Raw genomic sequence first — 15656 nt, 5'->3', positions numbered from 1 at the left:
TTCGCCGGCTAAGGGGCGGCCCCAACGGCCCGGAGGCGCTGGCTCCCGGTCCCGGAGGCTGGGCGTTCGAGCCCAAGGTGGCGGCATCCGGAGGCCTCTCCTAGGCCACTGGCAGATGGTGGTCTCCCGGTGTCCTCCCGTGGTCACCGCTCCGCGTGCATCCATGTCTGTGCGCCCCCCCCCCCCCCCGCTGCTGAGCACGCCCGCCACTTGGGATTCGGGCCCGGGAGGGCGTGATCAGCCCCTAACACGGGGCACTGGGGGAATCCTCCGAGGCGGCGGCCCCCAACCCTTTGGGCACCGGGCACTTGTTTCGGGGAAGAAGGGGCTGGGCAGCAGGCGGAGGGACGTGGCCTGGCTCCTGACAGGCCGTGGAGTGATGCCCAGGGGTCGGGGGCCCCTGCTCCATGGTGATTCCTGAGTCCCCGGGAAAGCACCCCCATTCGCCGGCCGACACAAATGTCTCTGTCCGAGTGGCCAGGCTCACGGAGCCAGGCTTGGTGCTGGCCCCTGACCCAACGGCTCCTCCGAGAGAGGAAAATCTAAGGCGGCGGGTGGTCACCGTGACCCCGGGTCTCCCGTGGGAAGGAGCGCGACCTCCGAGGTCTCGGACTCACCTCCTGAGGACGGCAGATCTGACCCCACGTCTCCCGCCAGAGTCTTGACTCCGACCCCCCCCCCCGCCCCCGCTGAGCTCTGAGGCGCGTCCCCACCCCCCTTCGCTTTAGGGCAGCGCCAGCGAGGCCACGCTGATGGCCCTGCTGGCCGCTCGGAGCAGAGTGACCCGCCGCCTGCAGGCCGCCCGCCCGGGGCTCACGGACGCCGCCATCCTGGAGAAGCTGGTGGCCTACTTCTCAGACCAGGTAAGCACGGCGTCCCGAGGCTGCATGAGCCGCCCAGATCCCAGATCCGCGGGCGCTGCTGCGCGGTGGCGCACTGAGACCGTGGGGCAGCATCCTCTGGGGTCGAGCAGCAGCCCCGTCCGGGGACGCGGAGGCGGACGCCCGCACTCGCGAGAAGGCCTGGGCCGCAGGCGGGGACTTCGTAAACCCGGTTGGAAACGAACAGGCCGTGAGGTCACGGCGGCCAGCGCTGTGGCCGCCCACAGTGAGCGGGGGGCCCCCTGAGACCCCCCGGCCGCCTTCAGAGGGGCCGTGAGGGGACGGAGACACGGGTGTCAGAGGCCTGCCCTCTCATCCCAGCTCCGCTGTTTTAAGTTCCGTGGTCTCCGGCAAACCACGTAACTCCTCTGAGCCTTCCTCACCGTCCGCCCGGACAAACGCACCTGTCCTGGGGGTCGCCGCTCCTCCGCTCCTCTGTCGGTCGCTGACCTGAGATGCGGGACCCAGGGGAGCGAACGGGCAAACAGGAGCATCCGGGGCGGGTCCACTGACCGGCCCTTTGATGAGGGGGTTAAAAGAACCAGGATCAGCAACGGAACAGGGTGAGAACCGGCAGAGGAATGGACTGGAGCTGGGAAAGGGACTCCGGGGCGGGGGGGGACCAAGGTCGGAAGGTCACCAGGAGGGCTCAGCAGCTGCGTCCTAGGGAGCCCGGGCCCCAGGCAGAGCCTCTGCGCTCGCCCTGGGTATCCGTCCCGGACGCGTGTGTCAGCCAGGCGTTTGGATGGGGACAGCTCGGTGCAGGGTGGCGAAGACAGGCGGCCGGGACAGCGTCAAGGCCCTTCTTTGGCCGCCTGCGTGGGGGCCGGTCCCCGCGTGTGGGGTCTGACGCGGTGTTCCCCGTGGATCCCGCAGGTGTGCTCTGGGCAGCCCACGGGGCTGGGGCAGCAGGTGGGCAGGACGGGACCTGGCCAGGGTGGGCTCTCCGGGCAGGTCGAGCTGCAGACTGGCCCGTGGGCCCGCTCTGCACAGAGGGGGACGTGGGGGCAACGTGGGCTGCACGGGTCCAGCTCTGCTGCTTTCTCCGCAGGCCCACAGCTCCGTGGAAAGAGCTGCATTAATCGGAAGCGTGAAATTCAAGGCCATCCCTTCTGACAACAAGTTCACCATGCGCGCGTCCGCCCTGCAGGAGGCGCTGGAGAGGGACAAAGCGGCCGGTCTGATCCCTTTCTTCGTAAGTTCCAGCGAGCGGGGTGCAAACGCCTGAGCCCGGCCTGGGCCTGGGGTTAGGGCCAGGGAGGTCCCAGGCCAGGTGGCGTGTGGGCCCCTCCTTGAGCGAGGCCGGAGCTGCGTAAGTCTCAGGCCGCAGCGGGCAGAGAACCCCAGCGCGGGGGGGCCCTGCTAGGCAGCGAGACGCCCGGCTCCTGCTTCCTGGGAAGGGACACCACACGGTCACAGTTTGTAGGGTCTTTGGGTCACGGCTCCGCCCTGCGGTGAGCGCGACGGGCGCGCGCGCCGAGTCACCGCTAAAGCGAGAGGCCGCGCAGTGCAGCTCAGCGTGGTCGGCAAACGCTAAGCCGTGACCCCGGTGAGAGACGCCAGCGAGCAGTGCGCAAGGAGGCCCCGGTGTTCCTGCGCGCGGACGGGCGTGTTCCCATGGGGACGGCATGGAGGGCGTGGCCGCCGGAACCCGGGAACTGTCGCCCCCACGTGGCGGAGGCAGTGGGCGGGGTCCAGCCGCATCACTCCTGGTGGCGCAGCGGCTGCACTGGGGCGGCCCTGAGGGTGGTGATGGTTCCGTTTTCCCGGAATCTCGAGGGCGGACCTGGGCGCTGAGCACAGTCCTCGGGGGGATCTTCGTGTGGGGGGATCCTCGTGTGCACCCGGGACTGGGAAGCGCAGCTGCGTGGTCACTCGGCTGTCTGGGTATCTCCCGGTCCTCGGGGCCGTCCCAGCGCGGTAGACGGCAGCGATGAGAATGATCACAGGAAGTTCCAGCAAACACAGCCGATCTGCGTCCTAAACCAGCAACGAGGGCTTGTGACGCCAGCAGGGGAGGCAGCCCGGACCTCAGAGCAGAGCCAGGACCCACAGACCTAGTGGTCATCACGCTGCGCGTGCCAAATAACTCAGTGTCTCTGGCTTCGTTGTATGCTCCAGGGGCTGCACACCCCTCAAAGTCCACGGCCCCCCGCTGAGAGCCAGGGGTGCATTTGGCAGGTGGGGGCCCCACAGGCCGACCTGCTGCCCTGCGGGGACGCCTGGGGCTGGTGGTGGCTCCCCCGGCTGCCTCGTGGGGACTCACCCTCCGCAGCTGCGGAGGTCAGGCCAGGGGCAGAGGGCAGTGCCCCCGGGCACACACCCCAGCACAGCGGGCAGGTCGGTGGCTAAGGCAGGAGAGAAGGCTCTGGAAGGGACCCCGTCCTGAGCAGCAGGAAGGCGGGGGTGGGGGGTGGGGGGAGCTGTCAGAGACGAGGCGCCAGCCTTGTCCCCTCCCTCCCTCCTCCTGCCCAAACTCGATTATGCCTCTGCTCAAATCAGGTTAATGTCACCGAGCCGCGCTCGCCAGGGCCCGGGGCCGAGCAGGTGCTGGGCGCTGGAGTGGCTTCTGAGAATGAGGGCGGGCTGCAAGGACACTGAGCAGGCAGGGCTGCCCCCCACCCCCCCAGGGCCTGGTCCCCACCGGCACCCCCGGCCTCCCGCCTGCCGGGGCTGCGGGGGCTGGGACGTGGCCCAGGGGCTGGGCCCTTGAGCCGGGTGGACAACAAGAGCTGACCACACCCGGGCCCCACCTCCCTGCGGCTCCCTGACTCCCCTCGGAGTCGCACGTAGGTCAGGCGCAGCGGGGACCGTCACCGCGTCCAGCAGAGGGGGCTGTGGTGGCGGCCGCACGTCCTGTCTGCAGCGCGGACACTCCCCTTCCTGGGGCGGGAGCAGAGTGTCGTTTTTACAAAAGGCTCCGAACGACGCCAGAACTCGGGTTTGCGTGAAACGTGCATCCGCCCGCACCTCGCCCTGCGAGTCCAGCAGCGCTGACCTTCGGTCAGTCTCCTCCTAGGCCCTCTCCGGGTGCCCGAGAACGGACAGAAAAGAATCCCCGCGAGGGGACTGGTCCCGTTTCCACGACCCACAAGCAGGAGTCGCTGCACTGAATCGGACCACGACATGTGTGGGGGCGGGGGGAGGAGACGCAAGGGGAGAGGTGGCTGCAACGCTTCCCACAAGGGTCAACGCATGTTCAGGGTCACCTCGGGCCCAGGGTCGCGTCTCTGCGCAGCCGCGTTGCCGGGCACCGTGTCCCAGGCCCGGGGCGGGCGCGGAGACGCAGCTGCGAGGGCCCGAGCAGACGCCTGCTTTGTGCCCTCCAGGTGGTGGCGACCCTGGGGACCACGTCCTGCTGCTCCTTCGATTGCCTCCCAGAGCTGGGGCCCGTCTGTGAGTACCACCCACACTTCCCCCCGACGCCGTTTTCTCTGGGCGCCAGGGAGAGACCTTCCTTGGGGTTCTCCACCAGGGCGCCATCTCACTGTTAGGGTTCGTTTGATCGGGCATTAAATATGACGCAGTGAGCTCTGACTTTATCATAGTACTACTTCATGCTGTGCACCGAGTGCCTGGTCGGTGCCGGGCACGCTGGGCCAGCAGCCCACGCCTCCCCTCCCCCGCCCCCGGCCCCCAGCCGCGCTGCCCCCCAGGTGGGGAGGCCTTCAGGGGCCCGGGCCGGAGACCAGCCGTCAGGCCCGCGCCAGGAGGACGTGGGCTGCAGAACTCACGGCCGCCTCTGGCCTCCAGGTAACAAGGAAGACCTGTGGCTGCACATCGACGCTGCGTACGCCGGCAGTGCCTTCATCTGCCCCGAGTTCCGGCACCTTCTCAACGGCGTGGAGGTGGGTGCACGCTTCGGCGCGATCGTGTTGCAGAAGCAGTAAATCCTCATCCGAGGACATGCTCCCCACCCCCACCCGGACCGCAGGCATCTGGAGTCGGGGGAGGAGATGTCCGGGCTGGAGGAGGTGAGGATCAGTTTTGAGCTCAGAGGAGGGGCTTCCGGAGACCCCGCCAGCCAGGCAGGGAGTTCTCAGGAGTGCGGGCCCTCGGCGGCCTGTGTGGACCCCCGCGTCACTCCAGGAGGCACTGCGTCCCCTTGGGCAGGGTGCGTGCCCTCTCCGTGTCTCCCACGACGGATGTAGCGGCTACCTCCTTCGAGGGGCGGTTGCAAGATCAGAGGAGTTAATCCTGTTTAATGGGTTACGGACCGCTCCTGGCATGCAGTCCGCGCTGGGCCGGCCTCAGATGCTGGTATTAGTTGTCGCCGGGGCCCGGGAGACTGTCCCTCAGAGCCTGTCTCCGCTCCCGCGTCCCGCCGGCCGCCCATCCGCCGCCCAGTCACCAGCCCGGGGCCGGGAACGCTGGCATGCCAGGCAGAGGGGTCGGAGGGGCAGAGCACGAATGTCCCCGCTCTGGAAGGGGCGGTCCCTGGGGCACCGACGAGTCCCTCGCCTCTGGTGTGTGCTCCCACCGCGTTTGCTCGTTGCCTCGTTCGTTCGGTGACGCTGTACTGATCAGGGAGTGCGTGGGGGCTCAGACCGATCCTCGGGGTGGACCCGGAGCTCCCGGAGCCCTCTGTGAGCAGGGGGCTGTGTGAGAGGCGCTGGTGTCCGGGTGCTGACCCCCGGCCCTCTGGCTGGCGTTGTTTGGTGCTGGGAACGGGAGGCTCCGTCCCTCTGCCCCAGAAATGCCTTTTGTCATGGGGACGGCACAGGCGCCTCCCTAGGACCGACCTCCCCCGCAGGTCAGGGGAAGGGCCAGGCGTCCCTGGGGGCTCCGCGAGGTTCCTCAGGACCAGGCCTCTCTAACCACCGGGTTTAGGGTTTCAGACCTTTTCCTGCCGTCTCTCTCGTCTTCCCTGTGAACTTGAGGTTTCACCTTTCACAGGGGTGCCTCCTGGTCAGCCCAGCACAGCGGGGGGGGGGGGGGGGGGGGGGGGGGGGCGCTCTGGCTGGGGGGGAGGGGGCGGGCCCTATCAGCGGCAGACAGGATGTCGGGTCCAGCGAGGAGGGCTGCATCTTCCTGGGACCCTTTCCTGCCTCCCGCCCCCCTCAGCTCAGCTGCGCAGATAAGGGGCTGCAATATCCTGGCGCGAGATAAGGGCCTTCTCCCCGTCGGCAGGAAGATGAAAATATCACAGCCGGGTAATGAAAGAAGTTTAAACAGATCAGCCCCCAGGAGCGAGCTAATAACGTTCCCAGCAAACAAAGCCTTTCTCTCACCTTTTGTTACCTTTGATCAACAAACGAAACTTTGTAATTTCCTGCCTGTTTCTCAAAGTGACTCTGATTGAAGTCTGGCAGGAAATGAACCTGCACCCCCCCCCCCCCCCCAGCGGGCCCTCAGCCGTCCCCATGGCCCCGCCGATGTGCATCTGGCCCCTTGTCCCCTCCTGCCTCTGTGGGGCTCATCCCTGGGACAAGTAGAGGAAGCCTGGGGAGGGGTCCGACCGCCCCCACCCCCACCCCTTAGGAGGTTTGGCCAGAGGATCGTTTCTGCCCTGGTTGCCCATTAGCCCCGTGGACCGTGGCGCTGTCCCCAGGACTCCAGGTGGACCCAGGTCCTGTCGCCGGTCGGGGGGAGGGGGGACCCAGGCACCCACTTTGAAAAGCACAGGCACTCGGCCCTTAGGACAGACAGACAGATGGCCCTGCAGCAAGGCAGCCTGCTCCCCGTGGCCCCGCAGCTGCCGCAGTCTCGTTTTCTGCTGCACGGTCCGGCGGCGCCGACCACGGGTGAGCGGTCCCAGAGCCAGTCATTTGCAGCTGGGACCCGCGGGGGCCGGAACCCATTCGCTGACCCCGACCTGCTCCTCCTCCCCAGGAGCCCCAGCCCAGGATGGGACGCGTATCAGCTTCCCCTGTTCACGAGCTGTGCTTTGTCACTGCCACTCGAAAGGGAGTGAAAAGAGGCCCCGAGGGTCCGGTGGCGGCCCCCGCGGGCCCCAGAGACCCGGCCCAAGGCCGTGGTGGCCTCACTTACCCCCCACCCCCCACCCCCACGGGGCCTCCTTGTTTTACTCAAGAAGACACACGGCTCATTATCTCGTGTGAGTCCTGCCTTGCACCTCAGCGGTCATCACTCATGTGTCCTTCTGTTTTTATTATTTCTTGGCAGTTTGCAGATTCCTTTAATTTTAACCCCCACAAGTGGCTCCTGGTGAATTTCGACTGCTCCACTATGTGGTGAGTTCCCCGTGCGTCTGCTGACCGGGGCGCCTTAGAACAGCCCCCCCCCCCGCCCGTTGGTAGCTGCCCCAGTGGGGGCGCTGTTACCCAGAGCAAGCGCCAGGAGAAGCTGGCCCGGAGAGTCTGGGGTCTGACGCGCCCAGAGCACCAGTGCGGGGAGCCCGGGCTGCAGCTCCAGCCCGGCTGCCTCCGCGGCTCTGCGCTGGGCTGTCGAGAGGACGGAAGCCTGGAGGCCGACAGGCGGGTGCTCAGGAACGGGCCAGGACTGCTCCTCCCCGGGGCCTCCCCTGCGTGCTCAGGACAGCGGGCGCTGCGGGCGCAGCGAGAGCAGGGCTCGGACCTTCAGGCGGGTCGGCAGGCTCCTGGCACAGACGGTGTTTAAAGACACAGCACCGGGAGTCGTAGGAGACCCCAGGAGCTGGTTCTTTCAGGGTTGTTAGAGTGATTCGTCTTCTGAGGACACACCAGTGCTCATGAGACGTGGGACCTTATGTAACTTAGTCACCCTTTGAGAGACTGTCTCCAAATGTGTCCTTGTAAGGACCCTCCCTGGGGCGCCACCCCTCCCCCCGCCGCAGTCGCCGACCGACCGTGGGGCCGTGCCCGGCTGTTTACACCAGGAGTCGGCCCTGTGCTTCGGGGGCTCCTGCCTCCCTGCGCTCTCGGCCCCCCGGGGCCGCTCTGCCGTGGCCGCTGCCCGTGAGGGTCCGCTGGGGCTGAGGTGGCTCCTCTCACGGAGCCTCACGGTCCCCGCTGAGGCGAAGGGTTAGCGGCCAGCCCTGCGTGACAGGAGAGCGTCGCACGCCTCACGGGACGCAGACCGGGAGCACACGCACTTCTGTGCACAGAGCAGCGCTCGTGGAGCACACGGGAGCGGCCGCCACGGAGCCGGAGACGCGGGAGAGCAGGGGCTGTGTTCTGGCGTGCGGCTCCAGGCTGGTTCGGGCCCCGGGCCCGCTGCTGCTCCTGTTCTGGCTGCCCCTGCTGCCTCCGCTTCCTCCCCGAGCCCTCACCGACCCCGGTGGGAGGCCAGGCGGCCGGATGTGGCAGCTCTGTCCTGGCCACAGGACAGGGGGCCCACCGGGCGCGCGGGCCGGGGGCAGGACCGACCGGCAGGTCTGCGAGGGCGTGGACGGGCCGTGCCCGGCAGCTGGACGACGGCGGGTCCGGGGAATGTAGATGCCCGTCCTGGGGGTCCACACCTCGGAAGACGGACTGACCGTTCTAGGGCGTCACTGCAGGGAGAGGAGGTGCCCCCTCTCCCGATGGGGGTCAGGACGCTCGTCGGGGCGCCTTTCAGAAGAAGGGCCCTGGCCCTCTGCAGGCCTGGCCTGGGCCGGAAACCAGCAAACCCGGCGAAGCGCTGACTTTTTCTCACACAAGCGCCCACGGATTCTGCTGACACAGCGAGCAGGCTGCACTCGGGTCTCTTTTTCCAGCGCTCCTTCCAGCGAGAGGCGTCTCTCTCTCTCCTTTAAGGAGACCTCACCAGCGGCGCGCCCGTGATTCAAAGTAAACACGTCGGCTGTGGTTTCCGAACACCGAGGCGCCCCAGACAGCCGGAGCTCCGCCGTCACCCGCGTGATCACGGTCCCCACGACCCCATCACTCCTTCCCGAGCTCCCCACTGTTCGTGGGGCTTTTTGAATGTTGTGAGTGACTAGGGAACGTTCCTCTCGGATGTTACTGCTGCTCTAGTGCCAGGCACTGTGCAAGGGCAGCCGCTAGTACCCCCCACACCGAGGGCACGTTTTATCGGCCTTTAGGAAGAGGCTTGATTATTTTTTTTTTCCCCAAATGAAATTAAATTGTTTTGATTCCCAGCCAGGGCACAGGCCTGGATTGTGGGCCAGGTCCCCAGTAGGGGGCGTGCGAGAGGCAACCACACACTCTCCCTCTCCTTCCCTCTCTGTCTAAAAATTAATACATAGATAAATCTTTTAAAAAATTCAATTTTATCCTGGAAAGTTTTACAGCTTTGGTATACTTCTGTTCCATGGAGGGTTTTTTTTTTCCCCCTTCCGTTACTTTGGGAGACTGTAAACCACCGTAGCTATGGGAACGCCTGGTTGTGAACCTGGCCCCGGGCCATCTGGGCTCCACGTTTTGTGTTTCGGGTTCTGTGCGCTCTGGTCCTGGTGCTGGTGGTGTTTTGGATCCTTCAAGATGGTAACTGGACCCCTTGTTCAGGGAGACTTATGAAGAGTATAGGTTTTTAATTTAATTTAATTTTATTTTTAAAAGTGTTTTTTTAAAGATTTTATTTATTTAATTTTAGACAGAGGGGAAGGGAGGGAGAAAGAAAGGGACAGAAACATCTATGTGTGGCTGCCTCTCATGCGCCCCCTACTGGAGACCTGGCCTGCAACCCAGACTTGTGCCCTCACTGGGAATCGAACTGGCAACCCTTTGGTTCATAGTCTGGTGCTCAATCCACTGAGCCGCACCAGCCAGGGCATAAGTGCAGGCTTTTAAAGACGACCTCAGCAGCCCCCGTGTTCAGCACCACCCAGGAGTCCCCTCCCGCCGTCCCTCGGGACCAGCTGGCAGGAATGTGTCAGGTGGCGGGAGACCTTCCCCAGTGAGACTGACGCGGAGGAGGGACGTCTCTGTGCGGGCACCGCCCCCCCACAGGTCTGTCTGTTTGACCAAAGCCACCTCTTCCTGGCACGGGTCCCCTCTACCAGGAGCAGCAAAGCTGGCGCCCAAACGCTTGCAGCTGATGGGCAGCCGCCGCCCCGACCCACTGGGCTTGCGGATCGGGGGTGCAGTTCAGCGGGAGCCGGGCCTTGAGGAGCAGGAGGGTGCGCAGCTGGGACTGAGCTTGTGCCTCGCGCCTTGCGCCTGGGCGGGGCCTGGAGACGGATGCCCACGGGGACACGGAGTCAGGAAACGACCACAGAACGGCCCCTGAGACCAGCAGGAGGGAAACCACACGGGGGAGGGGACACTGGTGGAACAGCAAGTCGGGGCGCCGTGGAGGGGGTCATGGAGCTGCCGGTGGGCCCTCGCCCGCCTCAAAGGTGGCGTCCCCCCCGGGAAGGCGGCCGGAGCGGAGGTCCCAGGTTGGAGCAGAGGGGAAGGCGCAGGAGCCTGTCCTGGAAAGTTGTGGGGACCGAGCCGCAGGTGCGACAGAGGTTTCAGAACCTCGTCTCAGGGACTGTGCGGCGTGTGCCGAAACTGCCCGGGACCAACAGACTCGGCGACGGCAGAGACGCCTTTCCCAAACCGACGCCCGCGAGAGGCCAACCTGGGAACGCGTGGAGTCCCCCAGGACACGGTGCCCCCCGCACTTCCAGTCGCACATAACGGGAACGCCCAGCCTTTTGCAGCGAGAAACACGCGGACGGCGGCCGGCAGACGGCGGAGGAAGCCAGCCCAGACCGAGTGTCGGCAGAGCTGGCGGGCGGCAGGACCTTGGGGACGACCTCGGGGGCGAGCCCTCCGTGCCAGACGGTGCCCTGGGCGCTCTGTGCGCGACCAGAGCGTGTCTGACCACGAGTGGGCAGCCATCTGTGGCCGGGAGCGAGCGCAGACGGGGCCCGGTGGATGAGCGTGTAAGACAGGCACCCGTGCGTTTTTGAGAGAAAAGGCAAATTGCAGACAAGGACGCAAAAATGAGGCTGCGTAGCCTTAAATCCCTTGTATCTGTGTCAGGTTTTAGAAGCGTGCGCAGCGACACTGCAGACGCGTTGGGGATTGGTGGGAGGGCAGTCCCGGGCCGCGGGCGTGGCCAGCGCCAGGCGGCGTCCCCCGGGAGGGGGGGCGGGGGCAGGGGCACGTCGCGCGGGTTGGGCCGTGTGTCCGGGTTTTCTCCGGAAGCAGCATTATTATTGACCCCCCTGCTCCCACAGTGTCAACACTGCACAGCATTTTTAAATTTGAAAAAAGGAAAACCAGCACGGATGTCCTGCCGGCATCCGAGGGAGGGCCGTGCGCCTCTCACGACCAAGGGCGGAGCTCCCCGGGAGGGACGGCTCTTCCCGCCCCTCCGCTCTCCGCGCCCCCTGTCTCCCCACGCAGGGACGCGCTGCGCTCACGTGTGCGGTGCGTTAGAAAGGACAGACATGAGTGGCCACGTGGAAGGGGCGCCCGGGAGGAGGGGGGTGGGGCAGGGCACAGCCTCCCCTCCAGGCGTGTCCGGGGTCAGCGACCCCACCGCGTCACGTGGCGTTTGTCGGAACTGTCACTGCACGGGCACGATGATGGGGCGGGGGCTCCCCGGGCACTGGCGAGGAGCTCGGCCTGCAGCCCCTCCCTCTCCTGAGAGGGGGGCAGAGGGGCCCGAAGTTCTCCCCCTGCCCACCGCCCGGTCTTGCGGGCAACCAGCCGGGTCCTGCAGCCAGGGCCCGGCCGCCTGCCGTGTCCTTGGCACATAAAGGGCGCTCCTATCGCCACCCAGACTCCCGGGCATTGGGGTGTGTGCAACGGGAACCAGGCGCAGAGACCAGATATCTGTTTTTGACTGCACCACCTGCCCGCGGTGTGTGGGGCTCCGCAGGTGCGCGCCGTGGCACTGTGAAGCCCCGGGTGGTGGGGGCGCAGGTGTGGGGCCTGGGCCGAGGGCGGGGGCCCGGGGCAGGTGGGCCCCTGCTGGGCCGGGTGGAGGAGGGGCCGGGGGGCTGCAGCCTCCCCTAAGCCCACCGTCTGTCCTCTGACACCAGGGTGAAGCGGAGATCGGACCTGATCGGCACCTTCAAGATGGACCCCGTGTACCTGAAGCACAGCCACCAGGACTCAGGTGGGCGACGGCCTCGCGAGGGCGGGCTGCTTCCGCCACGGCTGCATCCCGAGTGCCCTGGGGCCCGAGAGGGAGGTCCCCCAGCACGGAGGGTTCCCGGGGGCACTGGGTGTGGAGCCGAGAGGACGCACCTGCCCCGGGGCCGGTGGTGACGAGGCCCGGGCTCCGTGGGCCAGAGCTGCTCAGGGCAGGAGCCGGGGCCTGCAGGGCCGGGCGTGGGGGACACGGGGCAGCTCCTGGGACGGCTGTGGCCCCTCCTGCTCCAATCTTCAGAACACATGGCCTGAGTCTCTGGGACGTGGGTGTCCGCGGGTGCCGGGCCCTGCAGGGCGGAGAGGAAAGGAGGAGAGTGGTGGGAGGAGTCTGGAGAGAGAGTCGCAGGCCCGGGCAGGACGGGCACCCCGATGCCACCTTGCCCGTTTGTGCACACCTGCTCTCCGCCCGGCCCTGTGGGGGGGCCGTGACCCAGGCCCGGAGCCCACCCGCAGCGTCTGCTGGGGAAGCAAGGGGCACTCACCCCACTCGGGCCTCGCCCCTCTTGGCTCCCCAGGCCTCGGCCCACCGTCTGTCCCACCGATGGGCTCTCAGGGTGCCACCCTCCCGTCCTGGGGACCCAGGACCAGAGTCCCCCTGACAGGGACCTCTTCCTGTCTGTGCCCCCCAGTGGCTCCTTCGGGGCCATGACTCCGCCCACAGCCTCGCTCACTGCACTGGTCACCTGTTCACCATCCTCGCTCACGAGTTGGTTCTGGGGTAGGGGCCGCGGCCCCGCTGCCCCGGGCTGGGGCGGTGCCGGCCGGCCCGGCCCCGGGGAGGGATTCCGCTCACGACACCCGTGTCGGTCCCTCGAGTTCACACGCGGTCTCCTCGGGGGCGCGGCAGCCAGTGGGAGACGGGGCACCGGGGCCAAAGTCAGCGGGGAGTTTGTTTCGACCGCGGAAAACCCTTCCCCAGCGCCGGCGGCAGGGACGAGGGGCCTCACGTGGTGCGTAGGCCTTTCAGATAGGTTCTTCCGGGGTGCAGGAGCTGTGCGCACTGGGAAAGCAGGAGTGCGCAAAGGGAGAGCCGGAGAGTTCCCGTGACCACGCTGTTCTGCGTGGCCGGGAGTCCCGCTGCCACGTGGGGTTCCACCGAACCACTGCCCGGCCCACGCAGGAGCTGCCCGGCCCACGTGCGCCCTGCGTGGTGGGAAAGACTTACTACACACACAGAACGGGTTGAATGGTCCACAGGGCGAGTCGAACCTTCGCTGCAGGAGTTGCTGGCCCAGAGGGCCTTGGCTTTTTTTACGGGATGGTGGGCACCTGTAGGGGGCGCTCCGGGCTGACAGGTCTGTCCTCAGGGCGCCACCGAGCCACGGGCGGCCACTGAACACCCACTGAACACCAGCGAGGCGGCTGGTCTGAGTGAAGAACTCGATGTGCGCCTGCATTTACTTTTCACTACATGTAAACAGCCACACGTGGCTGGGGGCTCTGTGCAGTCAGCACAGTGACACAGAGCAAATGGAGGGTCCCCAGGTCATCCGGGGTCCAACCGATCCTCACTGAGTGCCGCCCCCGCGCCGGCAGGCGCTTCGGGGAGGTTCACGTTGTCTCCGTGCCTTCTGCCAACCACGGGGGACGCGTGTGTAACAGCCCCGCCCCGCCCTGGACCGAGATCCCGGGATACGGAGCTGACCACCCCTGAGGGTGGCCCCTTTTCTCCCTTCCAATCACTCTTATCTCGCACCCCCTTCCCACGCGTGAGTGAGTGGGTGGGTGAGTGGGTGGGTGAGTGGGCCCAACGTGAGCCCGGTGCCGGCGTCACCCTGGGTGCCAGGGGACTCTCGCGGCTTCGCACTCCTGTCGCCCCAGAAAGCGACCTGGACGGGAGCCCACGCGGTCCAGCGTGTCTGCGTGCTCTCTGGGCACCCGGGGAAGCGCGGCAGAGACCCCGCGGCCCCTGCCCGCCGGCCTGAGGTCTGGGTCAGGAGGCCTGACCGTGGGCGTGGGAAGGATCCGGCGCGTCACCGACGCGCGAGTCTGACGGCTTCTCTCCCCTTCCTCCCCTGTTCCAGGGCTGATCACCGACTACAGGGTACGTGCGGCTTTGCCTCGCCGAGAAGCTCAGGGCCGTGCCGACCCGGAACTCCCGGCAGGGGCCCGGCTGCGGGGGCCTGTCTCCGGGCCCCTGACGTGCAAAGGGTCTGGGGCACTGGTGTCGCCCATGCTCTGGGTCTTCTTCCTCCCCCCCCTGCCCCCCGCCAGTCACAGGCCCGGGTGTCCCCTGCCCTCGGTGCGGCCCACGCCCTCCGCCCCGACCCCGTATCTGGCGGTTCTGGGCGCTCTCGCTGAGAGCGCAGCCTCAGCTTCCCTCCCTCATGGGCGCGCAGCGGCCCCGGGCCCCTTGACGGTTTCTGCCTCGAGGGTGGACTCTGGCCAATGCGCTCCGAGCCCAGCCCCTCGCGTCCATGAGCACGCAGCGACCAGTCCGGTCTGGCCGCACCTGCCCCGCGCTGTGAGACCGGCTCCCTCCTGCCTGTGAGGGCTGGGCCGTCCCCGCACACGGGGCAGTGGGGGGCCGGGGTGGCCCCGCTCGGGGGGGGCGGTGGCCTGTCCCCTCCGGGCCCCTGAGACCCACTGTGTTCCTGCAGCACTGGCAGCTGCCGCTGGGCCGCCGGTTCCGCTCCCTGAAGATGTGGTTCGTCTTCCGGATGTACGGCGTCGCGGGGCTGCAGGCCTACATCCGCAAGGTGACCGCCCGCTCCTCGCTGCCCGCCGGGCTCTCTGGGGGCCTGGGGGCTTCCGGAGCGGACGGAGACGCTGGGGCCAGCACGCAGGCGCCCTGGGGGGTGCACGAGATGGTCAGCACGTCCATCGGGGCCGCAGGCGACCAGCCCCAACCAGCCCCGGAGACTCAGAGTGAACTGAGCCCCGTGTGGCCAGCGGCGCGGTCCCGTCAAAGAGGGCAATGGGGAGAGCACAGTGTTCTGCTTCAAGAACATTCCAGAAAGGAGAAGTTAGAGGCGGGGTGGGGATGGTGTGCCCTGGCCCGGTGGTGCCCAGACAGGCTCCCCCCACGAGGGGCCCGGATCTTGGGGGTGGGGGGTCTCGGCTGTGACGTGCCCTCCGGTGTGACAAACACCCGTCTGCGGCAAGGCCGTGACCTGCTTTGTCTTTTTAACAGTTGAGGAAACTGAGGCCTAAGTGTGTGCCAGGACGGGCCCACGGCCAGCCCACCCCCCAAATAGCCAGCCCTCCCATCCTGGCATCCCCACCCGCGGCCGTGTCCCCGCCCGCGGGGGCACAGGGCCTCCTCTGTCTCCCCGGAAATGGGGCTCACCTGCAGGTCGCCACGCTAGCGCGGTGACCTGACCGCCTGTCGGCAGCCCCGGGGCCGAGGCTGTGCCCCTGTGGCCGGGCAGGGGTCCCGGGCCCCGTGCCGTGGGACGGGGCCTGTGGCCAGGCGTCCCCCGCTCCGTGCCCGGCCCACGTCACGCACTGGCCCCATCGGCCTGGCGAGGAGTGTGGGCGTCCACAGGTGAGAGGCACCCCCCCCATTTGAGAGCGTGTTCCTGCCCACGACCAGCATCCTGCTCCTCTGGGGATGGCGCGCGGAAAGTAGGGGTGATGCCTCCGTCATGATGCCGTCTTGAAGTCCAGGGGCGGCAGCTCGGTGCGATCACGCTGCCTCGTGTGAAACACGCTCAGAGCCTCCCTCCGAGCGGGCCCCACCGACCGACCGCCGGCCGGGAGAGGGGATGGCCAGGCTGTCCCCGGGAAGGCAGGCCGGTGCTCGGGAGCCCCCCAGTGGGGAGAGGCCAGCCGCAGGCCCCGGGCTTTGGCGCCCTCTGGT

The 15656-nt window shown here is 67.3% G+C and overlaps 1 protein-coding gene across 3 annotated transcripts in view; it reads left to right on the top strand.

Annotated features, from left to right (window-relative positions):
* The window catches only part of DDC (dopa decarboxylase), a 40687-nt gene that overhangs the window by 20339 nt on the left and 4692 nt on the right, over nt 1–15656 (top strand). For all 3 annotated transcript variants that reach the window (XM_045827948.1, XM_045827950.1, XM_045827949.1), the window contains exons 5-12: nt 729–863; nt 1933–2076; nt 4211–4277; nt 4635–4729; nt 7008–7075; nt 11743–11819; nt 13879–13898; nt 14455–14553. In XM_045827948.1, coding sequence (XP_045683904.1) covers nt 729–863; nt 1933–2076; nt 4211–4277; nt 4635–4729; nt 7008–7075; nt 11743–11819; nt 13879–13898; nt 14455–14553 — 705 coding nt within the window. The remainder of the gene's footprint in view (nt 1–728; nt 864–1932; nt 2077–4210; nt 4278–4634; nt 4730–7007; nt 7076–11742; nt 11820–13878; nt 13899–14454; nt 14554–15656) is intronic.

Source organism: Phyllostomus hastatus, unplaced genomic scaffold (assembly GCF_019186645.2).
Source record: "Phyllostomus hastatus isolate PE091 unplaced genomic scaffold, TTU_PhHast_1.1 phas_scaffold_78, whole genome shotgun sequence".
NCBI classification, from domain to species: domain Eukaryota; kingdom Metazoa; phylum Chordata; class Mammalia; order Chiroptera; family Phyllostomidae; genus Phyllostomus; species Phyllostomus hastatus.
The sequence above is the reverse complement of the archived record's forward strand: the minus strand, read 5'-3'. Positions and strand labels throughout refer to the sequence as shown.